The sequence below is a fragment of the Aspergillus fijiensis genome (assembly GCF_003184825.1).
Source record: "Aspergillus fijiensis CBS 313.89 unplaced genomic scaffold BO72scaffold_42, whole genome shotgun sequence".
Lineage (NCBI taxonomy): Eukaryota > Fungi > Ascomycota > Eurotiomycetes > Eurotiales > Aspergillaceae > Aspergillus > Aspergillus fijiensis.
This window is the reverse complement of record NW_024469018.1, coordinates 136,752-152,240: the sequence shown is the minus strand read 5'-3', so window position 1 is coordinate 152,240 and position 15,489 is coordinate 136,752. Positions and strand designations below refer to the sequence as shown.

At 52.7% G+C, this 15,489-nt stretch overlaps 6 protein-coding genes across 6 annotated transcripts; 3 read left to right on the top strand and 3 right to left on the bottom strand.

The window, feature by feature from the left end:
- Positions 1-153: 153 nt before the first annotated feature.
- On the bottom strand, positions 154-1,851 carry BO72DRAFT_514730 (uncharacterized protein; the record flags this gene model as incomplete). The annotated part of the gene is made up of 5 exons (XM_040949530.1): positions 1,412-1,851; positions 851-1,365; positions 705-797; positions 534-649; positions 154-485 (listed from the first exon to the last, which is right to left on the bottom strand). Exons 1-5 carry the CDS (start codon positions 1,826-1,828, stop codon positions 154-156), a joined length of 1,473 nt encoding a protein of 490 aa, XP_040799057.1. The 5' UTR covers positions 1,829-1,851.
- Positions 1,852-2,172: 321 nt separating this feature from the next.
- BO72DRAFT_479084 (uncharacterized protein) lies at positions 2,173-2,643 on the top strand (the record flags this gene model as incomplete). The annotated part of the gene is made up of 2 exons (XM_040947556.1): positions 2,173-2,512; positions 2,563-2,643. The coding sequence occupies exons 1-2, from the start codon at positions 2,213-2,215 to the stop codon at positions 2,641-2,643; spliced, it is 381 nt and encodes a 126-aa protein (XP_040799056.1). The 5' UTR covers positions 2,173-2,212.
- A 559-nt stretch (positions 2,644-3,202) lies between these two features.
- BO72DRAFT_470385 (alpha/beta-hydrolase) lies at positions 3,203-6,017 on the bottom strand (the record flags this gene model as incomplete). The annotated part of the gene is made up of 2 exons (XM_040947028.1): positions 3,203-4,004; positions 4,330-6,017. 2 exons carry the CDS (start codon positions 6,015-6,017, stop codon positions 3,203-3,205), a joined length of 2,490 nt encoding a protein of 829 aa, XP_040799055.1.
- A 443-nt stretch (positions 6,018-6,460) lies between these two features.
- Positions 6,461-9,123, top strand: BO72DRAFT_514725 (putative salicylate hydroxylase; the record flags this gene model as incomplete). Its single annotated transcript, XM_040949529.1, has 5 exons — positions 6,461-6,580; positions 6,631-6,756; positions 6,809-6,883; positions 6,932-7,766; positions 7,821-9,123. The coding sequence occupies 5 exons, from the start codon at positions 6,461-6,463 to the stop codon at positions 8,756-8,758; spliced, it is 2,094 nt and encodes a 697-aa protein (XP_040799054.1). The 3' UTR covers positions 8,759-9,123.
- A 1,163-nt stretch (positions 9,124-10,286) lies between these two features.
- Positions 10,287-11,395, top strand: ddiA (putative DNA damage-inducible v-SNARE binding protein Ddi1). Its single transcript, XM_040939493.1, has 2 exons — positions 10,287-10,525; positions 10,609-11,395. Coding segments are annotated over exons 1-2 (663 nt in total). The 5' UTR covers positions 10,287-10,523; the 3' UTR covers positions 11,270-11,395.
- Positions 11,396-12,243: 848 nt separating this feature from the next.
- Positions 12,244-13,877, bottom strand: BO72DRAFT_450132 (EXPERA domain-containing protein). Its single transcript, XM_040945184.1, has 4 exons — positions 13,628-13,877; positions 13,191-13,385; positions 12,752-12,904; positions 12,244-12,655 (listed from the first exon to the last, which is right to left on the bottom strand). The coding sequence occupies exons 1-4, from the start codon at positions 13,719-13,721 to the stop codon at positions 12,585-12,587; spliced, it is 513 nt and encodes a 170-aa protein (XP_040799052.1). The 5' UTR covers positions 13,722-13,877; the 3' UTR covers positions 12,244-12,584.
- Between the last annotated feature and the right edge of the window lie 1,612 nt (positions 13,878-15,489).

Sequence of the window (15,489 nt, the reverse complement as noted above, 5' to 3'; positions counted from 1 at the left end):
CCCGACACCAATTCCATAGCAACCAACTTGGGGAGAGCACCGTGAATCTGTGTTTAGAGGAAGGAATGACGGAAAGAACATGTGTAAAGGGTAAAGACACTGCAAGATGATATGGTATATTTAAACCAGAGACAGAACTAATAGAAACAAGATTCACGCACGCAGTCGCTTGATAGCAGAGAAGCCATAGAATCCCATCGTCGACACCGTAGCCGCCAGGGAGAAGAGAAGAATCACTCCGCCCGTGATGATGCCTTGTTCGAAGAAACCGATCTTCTTGCCGGCCCGTTGGCCGATCGCAGGCAGCGGCGCTAGATTTTCCGCCCACACCTGACTCCAATTGCTATTCTTGGTGTTCAGGACTGTCTGGGTGAGTGCGGCGTTACTTGTCGGAGTAATAAGCTGTGGCCGCGGCACCTGAAGTGATAGTGTCGAGTAGCGAGTGTCAGAGGTGGGGGGGAGGTTGGTGGGATAGGCGGGCCCAACTAGAACTCGTCAACTTTATGTCGCACAAATGTTCAATATAAACATACTCAGCATATCAGTGGGAACATGGTTGACCCAGGAAATGTAAGAGTCAATGAATTGGGTAAGGTATTTGGCGGACGCCGGGGCCGCAAAGGCGTATGTCGCAGCAAGAGTTCCGCGTCTGCGACTGTTAGCTTCGTTTGCTTCCTGCTTCAGAACGAACCGATGCAACATACGAAGTACTAAAGTCAATGGCATCATCCAGACTGGTTATCGGGTGTAGGATCAGCACTTTCTCAGCGACCTTTCTCTGTAGCAGGGGAGATTTCCTGAACAATGTTTAGCAAGCAGCCTGAACTTCCACCGCCTCTCAGAGACCTACCGATCCAGCACTTCGACAACTCCCCACTCGGATCCAGAAACTAGAACGCGCGAGCCAGCATCCTTATGCGCGGCGTCGAGCAACGAGGCTCCCGGACTCGCGCGACGAGGGTTCGCGACGGTCTGTCGCGCCTCGCCATTCTGGCCGCCCAGGTACTTCGACGACCGCTGAAGCACCGCTTCCACAAACTCCTTCATGACAAATTCCTGGACAAGCACCACATCGGGCGAGTATGGCGAGCGACCTCCAAAGGTCAACCGCGCCGCGACCAGCGCCTCCGCCGCCGCCGGCACGTCGGCAGTGCGGTCGACCACGGCGACCGTCCGAGCTGTGCTTGGAGAAGAGATACTTTGGCCGGAGGTTTGGCCTGCATCGCCGTTCTGATTGAGTACTACCACCCGGCTCAAAAAGCTCGCATCGGGTCTATCTTCGCTAACGGCGAAGGTATCTGCATCCAGCACCGGCGGGAGGATCTTTTTCAGTAGAGCAGGCAGGGCCATAGTGTTTTTCGTCAACTACCCCCAATCATCGGTTAGTCGTCTCTCCTCCTTCTGTCAGAACAAGCGGTAAACATACCTCCAGGATAATGCAGTTCCCCGCCGCCAGCGCCGCACTCAACGCCGAGACAACAGAGAAGAACATGGTGTGCGTGCACGGGACGATGTAGACGATGCCCGCGCCACGCTTGCCATCCCGGTTATCTTTCCCATGTGCAACCCTATACTCTTCCTCAAGGTCTCTGCTCAAGTCCAGCGAAGCATAGTGCGTACGGACCTCCTTCAATGCCAGACAGATCTCGGCGCGGACTTCCTCGGGCGCATGGCCCGAGTCGGTGAGCAGAGCGTCCTTGATCTGGTCAACGTGCTGGACGAGGGTAGACTGTAATCGGTGGAATTGGTTCTGACGGTATCGGATGTTCTGAGTGCGGCCATCGATTTCCGCGGACAAGATCCGGGGGAAGTACTGTGGTGCAACCATTTTCGTCGATGATGTGAGAGACAATGTTTGCACGAGGCCTTGTGAGAACGGGGTAGGAATATAGCCATAAACAAGATCTGGGGAACGAACCGACCTCAGCTTCGGAGATAAGCTAGCAGTCGATTCCTTTCAACTATGTGGACATGAATGGGCCAGTCGGATCAATGGGCCGCAGTCTAGGTGCTGGAAGATGGGGGAATGGGGAAGGATGGGCATGGGGTTCGGGATGTGGAGGAGGCAAGAGATGCGCTTTGGGGCGACCGATTGCCTGCCGAGGTTTGATGCTGCAGCATTCAGCATATCACCCTGACTCCAGCTATTCTGTAACTATCTCACCATGATCAGTTTCCCCATCATTGCCTTCCCCACGCAATCATCATCACCATGTCGACGACCTCCGCGACCACCACAACAACCACCTCCTCCACACGGGTTGGCACTGTATCTGTGCTATCGGATTATGAACTGCATCACTCAGGCGAGGCGACCCCTTCACCATCACAAGAATCAACCTCCAGCACGACATCACCCGCACAGCCCGCCAACTGGCCCACCGACCATCGCCGGGTGCCTGCCTACCGTCCGGTCAACCGCGAGCTGAATCTGAGTGAGCGACAGGCGGGCGCGAACAGAGCCGAATTTGTGTTCATTCAGACCATGCTACACGGTGTTTGGCTGAACGCGGTAAGTCAGGTTCGACTGACAGGCATATCGAGCACAGCTAATGAGGTTAGGTCGTGTCACGAGTCTGGCATGCGACGGGGGGGAAGATCAACGACAAGATCTTTCACTACGAGATCGGAGGAGAGTGGTAGCGTTGAATTTACGGGGCATGCGAGGACTGCGATACAAACATGTCAAGTCTGGGAGTTATACTAGTTTTCTGTCACAGAGCAATGCAATGCAGTTCATTCAAATCAAGTTCTATTATTCAGTTGAGCTTGTCTAGTGTGAATAGCCATGTAGGTGTTCCTCCGAGACCAGAACTCACCTGGAACGTCCAACAGCCCTTGAAACCTTCAGTGATCAGGACGACGCATATACTGATAACTATATCCCAGATTCAATCAATTCTATAGTTCAACCACCCAGCTCTCTAGTAGCATAGCGCGCTCACCATTTACTCCCATAGCTCCTAATTCCATATACATACTAAAACCACATGCACTACACACAAGAATTTATCAAAACAGAAGCACAACGTCCTAATCTCCATGATTGCTATCCTCAACATACACAAAACCAACCATACATACAGCACCAGCAACCATCCCCTCAAACCCCCCCTCTATATTCCCTCACCACAAAATCAACCCCCCCATCCCCAATCTTCCCACACCCTCGTCCACTTCCCATTAAAAACCCATAAGAGAATCAAGTACTCCCCCTGACCTCAATCCCCGTCACATCCTCCAGCAACCCCTCCCCCCTCGCCGGCGCAAGCACATACAACATGCGCGCCCAGCCTTCCACCCTCACCCCATCCTCCCCCACAGCATCCGGGGTCACGTTCCGCCACGCATGGTTCGTGCCGCGCTGGACGGCCACATCCCCGCGCTTCAGCAGCCTCGTCTCCCCGGAGTCCAGCACCAACTCGACCTCGCCCTCCAGCACGACCCCATAGTCCAGCGAGACGGTGCGGTGCATGGGGCTCAGCGCATGCGGCGGCATGTCCACGATCCGGCAGACGGTGCCCGTGCTGATCGTGATGCCGGGGGGGTGGGTGAGGTAGTGGTTGTAGGCGGGGATGTCGCGGTCGGCGGTCAGGTCCACGGGGAACGTGTCGGTGGTGTACGCGAGCGAGAACTGGGCGCCCGCGGAGTCGTTGATCTGCTGGATGGGCATGGTCTCGGGCAGGGCGGTGGAGAAGATCGCCTGGCCCGTGGTCGGGGAGTGGGTGGTGATGTAGCGGTTGAGGGGGCGGATGTTTTTGGGGGCCGTGGTGCTTGGGGGGGTTGCAGTGGCCATTGTTGCTTGTGTTTTTGGTTTTCGAGATTTGGGAGGTTGAAAAGGAAAGAAAGGGGTTGTTGGTGGTGGTGGTGGTGGTGGTGGTTTGGTAGGCTGGGTTTGGTTGTAGTAGTAATGGAATTGTGCGGTTGGCTGTTGGATCTGTTCAAGACAAGTATGAGGAAATTGGAGATTGTATAGGGATCGAGCGAAGATGCCACTACTTGAGCTATATGTGTGTTTTTGTGTCTATCGTTCTTGCTCTCTAACATCCTACCTACTGAGTATATCAGTCATAGTTACCGGCCATACTGCGGGGAACGCTCTCGGGTGCGTTTCGGGACCACATCGGGTGAGGGGCTCAGGATCAGTTACAAGCGTGTGTAAGCAATCAATCAATTCAATTGTTTGGTCGGTCGACTTCCATCCCCACCCTCAAGTCTATGTTTCTAAGTCTGACAATCTACTCCCTCGGAGGAATAATCGGCAAAGTCACATAGTTATCCCCATGCCCGAAATTGATGTAGTTGAATCCCTGGAACTTCTCCTCCGACCGGTCGACAGGCGAATTATGCTGGAACAGACCGGACCCCTGCGTATCCCCCGAGGACACCTCAAAAACAATCTTCCCTCCCTTCTCCACCACCACGTTGGTCGGCCACACCTCCACATCCACCGCGTACACCTCGCCCGGAACCACCGGCAGCACATCGGTGGAATAATAGTCGCGATGGGGCAGCCAAGGCCGGTTGCGCGGGTGCTCCGCGTTGATCTTGCGCAGACTGACTCGCTGCCAGCCTTTGCAGAGAGGGACCGGATCCCCTGCTGTGCCGGTGTAGAAGACCTCTTTGCCCTCCGGGGAGATATGACGCAGTGTCAGGAACAGGTCGATATCTCTGGGCGTCGGACGCCCGGGCTCTGGGCTCATCGATACGTTGAGGTGGGCCACGATGTGACCGGTGATTTCCGTTTCCTGCCCGAATGGTGCCGTCGTGAACTGCACCAGCTGTGGCTCGTCGAGGTTGCCTAGAGCACGGTACGTGATCTTGGTCGGTCTTTCCTTGGGGGCTTCCGTCACCAGCTCCTGCTTCGAATTCAGGTAGTAACGAGTATACTGGGTGCGTGCGATAGGCCACTCATTCTCCTGTCGGCGCGGGTACTGCTTCTCGGCTTCGGCGTTGTTGAAACCAACATCGCCCTTGCGGAGGACCACATCAACCTTGGGAGCAGTGCCGTCCGCCCAACCAGCGCGATCTTCGCCCTTCAGGAAAGCATCCAGAAAACTCCGCTGCACCTCAACTTCCTCCTTGTAGTAGAAAGGCAGATCGTGACGGCCCGTGATGAAGCGCAGGTACTTGAGTTCGCTGCCGGCTTGAGTGTACCCCTCGACGTTGCCGCGAAGATGCAGGAGGATACCACCCCAATTGGCGACCGAGAGAAGAGGAACCTGAATATCGGTCATGGTGTACTCCTTGCTAGCATAGTATACATCATCCCGGAAATGGTTGTTGACATTGTCGATCGTCTGGTCTTGACGGTTGGCCTCCAGTTCCTCCTCGGAGAGATCACCCTCGATGGTATCGGGGCCCCAGTTACGTGCTGCTCGACCGGGGCGTCCGTATTGGTTCGATACGACCTGACGATCCCACCAGAACTTGATAAACTTGTTGGAAAGAATACCGCCGTGGCGACAACGGTCGCGGTAATAGTCAGACATACCCTCCCAGGGAATAATGCAACTCAAGCCCTTGGGCTGGCGGGCGCTGACTCGCCATTGACTTCCAGCATAGTAGCTAATACCAAGCAAGCCGACTTTTCCTGTAGACCATGGTTGCTCGGCCGCCCACTCCACCACATCAAAGAAGGCCTCGCTGGTCTCGCGAGACATGGTGTCCAGCTTGCCGCGCGACTGGCCAGTTCCCCGCTCGTCCGCTCGAACCACGGCGTATCCATTTTGGGTCCAGAAAAGGGGATCGGGTGTCTCCCATGCTGAGTGCTCTGAGCGATGCTCTGGATTGACTTCACTAAACGACTGAGGGTGGAAGTCTGCATAGGGGATATCCTTTCCGTAGGGGCCGTAGGTCACCAGCACGGGCGCCTTCTCCAATTCTTTGGGGCGGTAAACGTTGCAGCGCACAAGGCCAGATTGATCTTTCAGGGGAATTGTGACATTCTGCTCGAAGACATAGGGGAAAGAACTATCGTCCACCGTGGCGAGGTCTTCGCGGATAGGGTTCGGCATGTTGTCTTCACTTTGCAAAGGCCTCGGGATGCGGCAATTCTTTCGTTGAAAGAAGAGAAGGTAATCCAGATTGATCTCGGTGGTACGTGAGATAAGTACTCGGAGACTCAAATACGCAGCTTGCCAATTGTAAGTTGGGGTCTGCTCTCCGAGCACTTGCTCATACACACAGTAAACGCTCCGAACGTGGGGCCGAAATGGTGAGCCGAACCTGCGCGGGGGAGTTAAGTAGAACCAACCCGAAAGGTGGGCAATAGTCCAAGCAAGGTATGCATGCTACTCTCCACGTAAGGGGGTGAACGGCGTCCATCGCTTTTTTTAGCATGTCAGTTTGCGGGCTTATAAAAAAGAGAGCAGGGCTATCAGGCGGACGGTCTATATCCCCCGCTTCTCGACAACCTCTTTTCATTGACGCAGCACGTTTATAACGCAAAACGGGCATCATGGGCAGCATCGATCCGAAGACCGCCTCACAAGGAGGGCTAAACATTCTTATTGCTGGTGCTGGTATCGGTGGGTTGGCTGCTGCCATTGCACTACGCAAGCAGGGCCATCGCGTTCAGGTGTGTAAACTGACCCTCATATCCGATTCAAACTAACCGCTTCCATGCAGCTTTTCGAGCGTTCTCGTTTCGCAAATGAGATTGGAGCTGCTATTCATCTCACACCTAATGCGAATTCCGCGCTGCTAGGTCTGGGTATTGATGCTGCCAAGTTTGGAGCCGTGGAAGTAGACCAGGTTTGTCGCGTGGAATATTTTACTCAGTAACTGGAAGCTCACCTTCCCCAAGCTGCACATCTATAATCCTGCTGGCAAGACGCTGGCAATTGTCGATCACAAATCACGGGCGGATAGGTGGCGAACTGTAAGAACAACCCATTGCCCCATATTCATTACAGTCTAACATCTATAGAAATGGTCTCTTGTGCATCGGGCCCATCTCCACGAAGGCTTGAAAAACGTCGCTCAGGGATCTGGTCCTGGCATTCCTGCCGAGCTGCATACTGCCAGCAAGGTTGTTGACATTGATCCAGAAGCTGCCACAATCACTCTCGAAAACGGCCAAGTCTTCCATGGTGATGTCGTGATCGGGGCAGATGGTGTACACTCACTTGCGAGAACGAAGCTGCCAGGCACCAAAGAGATCGAGCCCTTCAGTTCTGGCAAGAACGCTTTTCGCTTCCTCTTGTCGCGCAAGGTCGCCCAGGAAGACCCCGAGACAAAATCCCTGGCCGACATTCCCAGCATCTGTAGCATGTGGGATTCCCATGACAAGCGTGTGGTCATCTACCCATGTGCCAACAATGAGATTTTGAACTTTGTTTGCATCCACCCTGACACGTTGAGCAAGGTGAACACCGGCGCAGACTGGGATCAAGAGGCCAGCAAGGATGCTCTTTTGGAAGTTTACAAAGACTTCAAGCCAGAGGTGGTCAAGATCTTGGCCAAGGCTGATCCCCAGACACTTAAAGTATGGCCCCTTTTCGACATGCAAAAGCCGCCCACGTGGGTCAACGGTCGCCTGGCAGTGCTGGGAGACGCCGTTCATCCGTTCTTGCCATACCGCGCTTCTGGTGGCGCCATGGCCATCGAGGACGGCGTGTCTCTGGGTGTGATGCTCTCGAAGGACCTCGACCCAGCAGAAGTCCCAGAGAGGTTGAAGCTGTACGAGGAAGCTCGATACACCCGAGCTACCACGATTCAACAGATGACTCGCGATTCTGATGGCCCCCAGCCCGTCGACGAAAGTCAGTTCCTCCCCTTTCTCAATTCTGCCGTCCAAGGTTATTGACCTCACTTAGTCCGTAGAATGGAAGACTACATTTACGGGCATGACGAATATGATCATTCGACCAACCTCCTCCGAAAGCACATCTGGAGTCAAGGGGCGCCCAAGTACTGGCGTCAGCCAGTAGTGTTCGGGCCTATGCCTGGTCCCAGACAGGACTGGTACGGTCGAGATCGTGTCCAGAAATCGCTCAAAGCCACTTTCGAGACAGTCTCCATTCGATTTAAAACCAGTCGAACCTGCCTTCAGAACCTACTTCCTAACGACTCTTGGTCATTTGTGAACCAGGGTACAGTAGCCTACGCGAGTTTCTCCCAAACGAAACTCCACCGCATGGACTGGCTGGGCGGAGGCGGTTACCGCCACATCGGGCTGTACATCGAGGGAGTGCAGTATAAGAAGAAGAATGGGGAAACGGTTGAAGGCACCTATTTGCCGATTCTGTTCGAGAGTCTGACGGACCCTATCGTCAGCGGTCGTGAGGAGCTTGGCATGCCCAAGCTCTATACAGCAATCGATGCCCACGATCGCAGCAACTCGCACCATTTGACAACCAGCTGGCAAGGTGCCGTTTGGGGCCACTTCCATTTGGAAGATCTCGAGGATCAGGAACCAGAAATGAACACGAATCCTAATCCTTCCAGCGTGGGAATCTTGGTGCACCGCTACTTCCCTAAGGTCGGCCATGAGAACAAGGGAGTACCCGAAGCAGAGTACCCTGTCATTGTGCCACATGCGGAGGAGGCCAAGGTGGTTCCCTCCAAGATCACCCGGTTGCGAACCACCAAGAACGCAAGGTTTGAGATCGATGGTCTCAACTGGACACAACTACCCACATTGCATCACATCATTTCTCGTTTGGCTGAGATTCCAGTAGACGAAGTTGTTGGTGCGAAAATTGTGGAAGGTGAGGGAGTGCCAGATGTATCAGTGGCAAAGCGTTTGGAATAAGTACTGCTTGAATCACATTGTCACGCAATAGTCACTATAATTGACCACACTTCTGTACTTATGCTTAGTCGAGCCACCGATGAAACATCGAAGCATAGCCGCAAATCTCGCATGTTCTGCCCCCGCATAGCGGGGTAGGCCTCGAACCGTAGGGTAGGAAGTAAAGTAGCAATATCCGCGCTTGCCAGCGTTGCGTTTGGACCATCAACCCCAGAGGCTAAGACGGTTACTTGACTGGGGTCCTGAGCACAGACTAGTCTGCAGCATCACGAAACAGGCAAACAGTGTAGTAACTGCAAGGTGGTATCCTTTCAGTACTAGTTCACACAGCTCATCTTCAGTCCATATGCTTAATCCTTGGCAGTGTCTGATGCAGTGATGCCAGCCACGAGGCCTATGATGGCCTCTTCTTTCGGGGCAGCATCTTGAGGTGAACCGAAACGTCCCGTAATTGTTCTTTAGGTTTTCATATAGTCACTTTGTATCAATTCAGCAACTGGGATGCGATGAAAAGACCGCAAGCACGCTCGAGGTTGAGGTATAGACACAGCGATAGGCCTACATCAAATAGTAGCGTAATGAAATGTTTCATGGCTGACCAATGACTTACTTGCGAGCAGTGACCGCATTGATAGCCTTCAATAGAGGAAAGGGGGATCCCAATTTAGAAATTGAGAGATGTATGGATTGGTTAGCTCGAATGTCATAGGTATCGCTAACGGCCACTAGTTAATCGGGCCCGGGCTTATGATTAACCAAAAAGGCTGTCGGCCAAGCCTGATGACAGGAGGGTTCGCTCATGTGACCTGACACTATTTTCGCCATCTTAGTGACTAGGTGATAGTAGTAGTCACGATGAACATGAACTAGTTTATAGTCAGCGATGGTCAGCAACACGATGACAGACATAGTGGTGTCAGGTCGGGTGGAAGATATACTTCTCTTTTTGGTGCCAGTGGTGATTATTCTGGGTCTAGAACAATAGCGAACATGGCCATAGCTGTCTCCTTCAATGACGCTTGTTAAAATGAGATGAGATAGATGCAAAGTACAATGCTCCATTGAAATGGTAAAGGAAGAACTCAAGCCCGAGCACTCATTCAATAGCTTGAGGTAGAATGGGTTAGAGTTGTTTGGAGATTGCATGTATGTATGCCCGGAAGCTACGGTCGCAGGCCCGGGGGCCGATGGGTGGACGGATGACGCACCATGACTTGCTGCCTGCCGAATCAGGCCGGCCGCCGGACCCCCATTCATTCTGCACTTTACCAGGAACCGTAACCTGCCCATCCCGCCTTCCTTATCACTCACTCACCCACTCACCCACTCACTCACTCACTCAACTGCACCTACACAATACAGTACTTCCTGCTATTTCTAAATACCCTTACCTTTTTATTCCTTCTTATTATTCTAGGTTCTACCTTACCTGAATACCCTTAAGACCTCTGCATCTTTCCGATCCTTTCCTCCCTTTCCTCTTCGGTCGTATCCTCCCCCGCCCGCGTCTTACTCCTCTTCTCTACAACACCACCTCTCCTCGCGTGCTCGTTCCCCTATTACCTTTCCCTGGGTCTCTACGCACTTCCATTAGAAATCAACCACACTTGGGACAGATACATAGCTTCTTTGACTCTCAGCTTCTTAAGCGTACTCATTTGCAGTCCTTCTGAAACGGCCTCAATCCTACATTCTTCTTTCCTCGATTCAGCTTACTCTTCCCGGGTTTGGGAGAGCTTCCCCGCACCTACCGCTGCACAACATCATGTACGTCGCAAACGGGCATACACTCGGAGAAATCATTTCCAGGAAAACCTTTTTAAGCTAATGATGATCCCATCTATCTCTAGGCGCATCACGGTAAGCGTAATTCGCCCAGACCAGGCCGATGCCGATATTATCTCCCTCGAAGTCGGGGCGGATATGACCGTCGAGCTCCTGAAAGCTATTGTTGAAAGTGAAACCTCGATACCGCCCGACGCCCAGCGACTCGTATATAACAATCAACTCCTCGGTGATGACTCCCGTACGCTTGAGCAAGTCGGCATCGGTGAAGGGGATATGCTCGGTGTCCATGTGACGCTGCGAGGGCCCCCCGCGCCCACCCGGAGCATAGGAGGTCCCAGCTCTGCTGCCGCCCAACAGAATCTGCAGCGACGTCAGGCTATGACCCCAGATCCCGAGACAATTCGCCTACATATTTTGGGTGACCCTCGTGTACGGGAAGCCGTCCGAAGGCAGAACCCGGAATTGGCGGACGCTGCCAACGATGCGCAGCGGTTCCGCGAGGTCCTCACCCGACAACAAACCCGCGAAGCTCAAATGGAGGCGGAGAAGGAGGCGCGGATTGCCATGTTGAATGCCGATCCTTTCAATCCCGAAAATCAGAAGCAGATCGAAGAGATCATTCGTCAGAATGCTGTGACGGAAAACCTCCATAATGCAATGGAGCATCATCCGGAGTGTAAGTCGGACCTGCAAGTGTTCATAATTTGCGGAGCTGGTGATTAAACATACAGCACAGCATTCGGTCGCGTAACCATGTTGTATATCCCTGTCGAGGTCAACGGCCACAAACTCAACGCTTTTGTCGACTCCGGTGCACAGGTCACCATCATGTCGCCAGAATGTGCGACCGCGTGCAACATTATGAGACTCGTTGATCGGCGGTACGGCGGCATTGCAAAGGGCGTGGGAACAGCAACCATTCTAGGTCGGGTGCACTCGGCACAAATAAGGATTGGCAGCATGTTCCTGCCGTGTTCATTTACTGTCATGGAAGGCAAACATATTGATTTGCTCTTGGGCTTGGACATGCTGAAACGGCATCAAGCCTGCATTGATCTCCAGCGCGGTGCTCTGGTGATCCAGGACCAGGCAGTCCCCTTCCTTGGTGAGGCGGATATTCCCAGACATCTTCTGGATGAATTCGAGGACGAACCCGTCATCAAAGGACCCGATGGCGCCGAAGTCGGCGCCCGAACCGGAGCGGTCACGCATCAGGCCGGTGGCAGCAGTCAAGGATCTGGTGGTTCTTCCGCGCCTCCTCCTTCCCGCCCAGCCCCACCAACATCGCGCTGGCCACAAGTTTCCATTGGAAAAATCACAGAGCTGGGCTTCACACGGGAAGAGGCGATGCGTGCATTAGATGCCGCCAACGGGAACCTGGACGAGGCCATTGGATTCCTGATTTAATGTGTGATGTCACGACCTGACGTAGATTTCCTTGACATGACCGGGCGAGGCCTGGCCATTCTGTTTATTACCGCTCAATTTGATCTATCATCGCCGAGTCGAATGTGCACTGTGAGATGCGATTTTTCTTTCTGTCATTGTGATAAATGGTCTCCTGATGTTGCTCGCATTTTGTCCCTGTGACTCTCGGCTCTTGCTATAACGGAGGTCGCTACGAGGTGGGCTACCAGTCACCATTTTCTGTCTGTAGGGGAGTGCTTTCTCGCGATTGCAATATTTGTTTTTCTTGGCCAAGCTACACTGCGGGCGCCCTGTCTCTCATCCTTATTATGCAATGTTCTCACATAGAGTCGGTGTGGCGGGTTCTGCTGTCACTCGGGAAGCACCTAGAACCTGTGCAGCAGCGAGCATATATGCCACAATCTAACAGCTGGAAGCTATGATAAGGCAAGTCAGTATTTTTGCGTGCCTCTATCCGAGCAACTGTAGTAATCCATGTGCGTATGTGGTGACCAAGATCTGCTTTCTAATTCCTGACCACCCCTTCTTCCAACCTTTCGCTACCTGGGGCATGAAGCCCGTCGCAGATCCAACGAAAGTAACCAAACTAAATTTCGAGGGACTTAGCCGTCTACTCCAACTTGGACTTGAGCACAAGTCGCTCGCGGAGTCTACAAAACATGTCGACTGCCATAAATGCGCCTAGAGAACCCATAAGTCAGCCCCGGCCAACTTGTACGATAACTACATGCTGTCTTCCACAGAAGGAAGCAAGCCCTAAATTTAGATCAGCCTTACCGAGAGCAACATAAGGACCATAGAGCATGGTAATATTCTGCTTCTGGGAGAGCGTACGGTCCGTCCAGCTCCAGACCTCCACCAGACAGATGGCCGAGGTGAGAAACGATTGCACTCCGAAAACGAGCAAATGGACGGGAACAAGAGGATCATCTGTCATGGTAAGCAAGCAAGCACCCAGTGGGAGAAAAAGAAAATTAAAATCGAAGAAAAGAAAAAGAAAAAAAAGAAAAAAAGAAAAGACGGATGGAGACAGGGCTGTGATGTAAGGGGAGGTTAGGGGGAGGGGAGGGGGGGGGATTTCCCGGGAGGGAAGAAGAGAGTGGAGGAGGCAGAGGCATAGGAGTAGATCATGGAACCCCAAGAAGAAGAACGAAAAATGATCCACCCATTGGCAACCCGAAGTACTGGATTGATGGACTGTGTGTACTGTACATACCTTTCTTCAGGCCGCGTAGAGCCCAGACACTGAGCGGAACATGATAGAATAGCTCCATCAATAGAAAGAAGGTAAACCAAGTGGTTGGGGTCTCCTCGAAGAACTTGTCATGATAGGTTTCGATGTAGAACTCGCGTAGCGTCACGCTGAGATTGGACTGGAGGAAAGACGGCAGGATGGGAGCGGCATCGACCACTGATCGTGTTTGTTTGCGTGCATCATGTCAGTTTTTGTTTTGCCCTTCTTACTTGCTTGCTCGCTCGCTCGCTCACTCGCTTATGTCTCATCTACATCTGATTTGTGTTGGGGGTGGAGGTTGGGGGGGGGAGGAGCAGCAGAGTAGTACAGAAAAACCGTCTTTCTGCATTGGAACAGAGTAGGGATTGGAGGGGGAAACGAAAGTGTCTCGGTAGTTTGGGGGAAAACTCCCGACTTACAGAAGATGATGGGGACATGGATGGCGAAGAATGCGAAGTAGACGAGATCGCGTTTCCGGCTCCACAAGGATACGGGAGAAGTGGCAATAGCCATGGTTCTAGTTTTGCGAATGCGAATGCTTTCAAGGTCCTGTGTGATTGCTCGAAAAACTTTGGAGGTGGGAAATCAATAATAAACAAGGCGGAAGCAAATAATAGTGAGGTATACCTAGCACATACAACACGATTCAAGTTTGCTTTTGGAAAATTGATGTGTGCTGCACCGTACTTAGTCAGGTGATCCCCGCCCCCTTGTGCAGCTGCCAAAACGGGAAAAGCAAACAAACCAAAATGTACATCTCACCTGACTCGGTTCTTTTGACTTCGAGAACTCGACCATTTTCTCCAGAAAGTCCCCACAGCAAAAGCACCTTTCTCATTCTCTTTTAAGAAAAACAAAGGGTGTAAAAAAGAGAGCGAGGGGAGAAGGAAAAGCTTCCCCCGCCGTTCGCCTGACCCGATCGACTGGGAAAGACAAGACAGTCGACAGGTACGCACGATCAAGAAGGATGTTTGCTTTTTTCACACCTCTCTGCACGCACCTCGGATTCCTTTTTACCTACCTGCCTAAACATAGCTTAAGCTTAGCTTGCGTGAGACTACGATGGCCTGTCAATCAAGCTGTCTGCTTGGACCCTCACGGCTCTACTTAATTTCACTTAGTGTGTCGCCCCCAGCAAATGGTTGGAAGGACGATGGTCCAACAGTTCGTGGACACCGATGACGGACTAATTCGGCTCTCCATCAATTGACCTTGCAGCAAATCTCCTCCTGTCTAAGAATCTTATCGCCTTATGAGACACCTCATGATCCGTCCACGATGGGTGGTCCCATCACCAGGGGATGAACCCGTCTACTGATCCTGAAAGTGATCTCTCATTCTTGGGCGGCCCGATAACTGGACGTGTGTGTGTGTGTGCCCTCACCGCAACTTGTGATGCCCCTTGAAACTCGTCCTTTACGCCCACATTCCCCCCTCCCACCAGGAAAGCCTGATGATGCAAAAGTCCCAATGGGACTTCCGATCTGTGGCAGCAGGCCCCTCTGAGCTGATCTTCTGCCTCTCTGGGCTATTCTTGGACCGGAAAGCGGCCTCACTCCCTGATGTGAGGCGACAAAAGTACTGCAAGGATAGACAGTCGGTATCCGCCAGAGGAAGGCGGATCTGCTATGCCTTTGAATAACAGAGTTTGTGTCCTATTTCTGCAGCCCCGGTAACTCGATCCAGGAAATCGACTTTGACACCGATCCTCGATGGGGCGGGCCATGCTTCCAGAATATGAGACAGGCTCGATTTTTCCCCCAGACCCCATGAACTCATTGGCAACGGACGACGGGAAGATTGGCGCATAGCGCCACACTTTGTGCTACCAGCCGTCAGCAGTCCATTGTTGCAGTTCCAGTGCTCCGTGTGGATTATTGGCCTGCTAGTCCCCGGTTCCCGGGACGGTACCGCTGCTGGTCATGGATCCCTTGTATTCCACCCTGGAAGCTAGTATAACCCTTAAAGAGTAGAAACCCGGGGCGAGGATTTGACCATCCGTGGTCACAGGACTGTCCAGCATGCAGATCAGGACTAGGAGCACAGTACTATTTGTCGCAAGCATTCAATATCTACTACTCAGTATCCACCGGCATCAGATTTGGGATTACTCTCAGGATTCTCCTGGAGCAGCTGCAATTGTCGTTGTCCATTGCGTAAGAGAAAGATCGTGAAGAGCAAACTGCAACGCGATCTGAAGCAGACGGCCACGGATCACGTCCCGGAAACCAACTTGGTCATGCCTCGAGAGTGGACTAACCGATGCAGGAAGTAGAAGAGT

Bases quoted from the DNA above. Each gene is read 5' to 3' on its own strand.
- BO72DRAFT_450132 (XM_040945184.1), bottom strand. From the start codon at position 13,721: ATGGCTATTGCCACTTCTCCCGTATCCTTGTGGAGCCGGAAACGCGAT. The intron at 13,386-13,627 runs GTAAGTCGGGAG...AAACACGATCAG, and splicing joins CCATGTCCCCATCATCTTCT to TGGTCGATGCCGCTCCCATC. The intron at 12,656-12,751 runs GTAAGGCTGATC...TGGGTTCTCTAG, and splicing joins TGGTCCTTATGTTGCTCTCG to GCGCATTTATGGCAGTCGAC.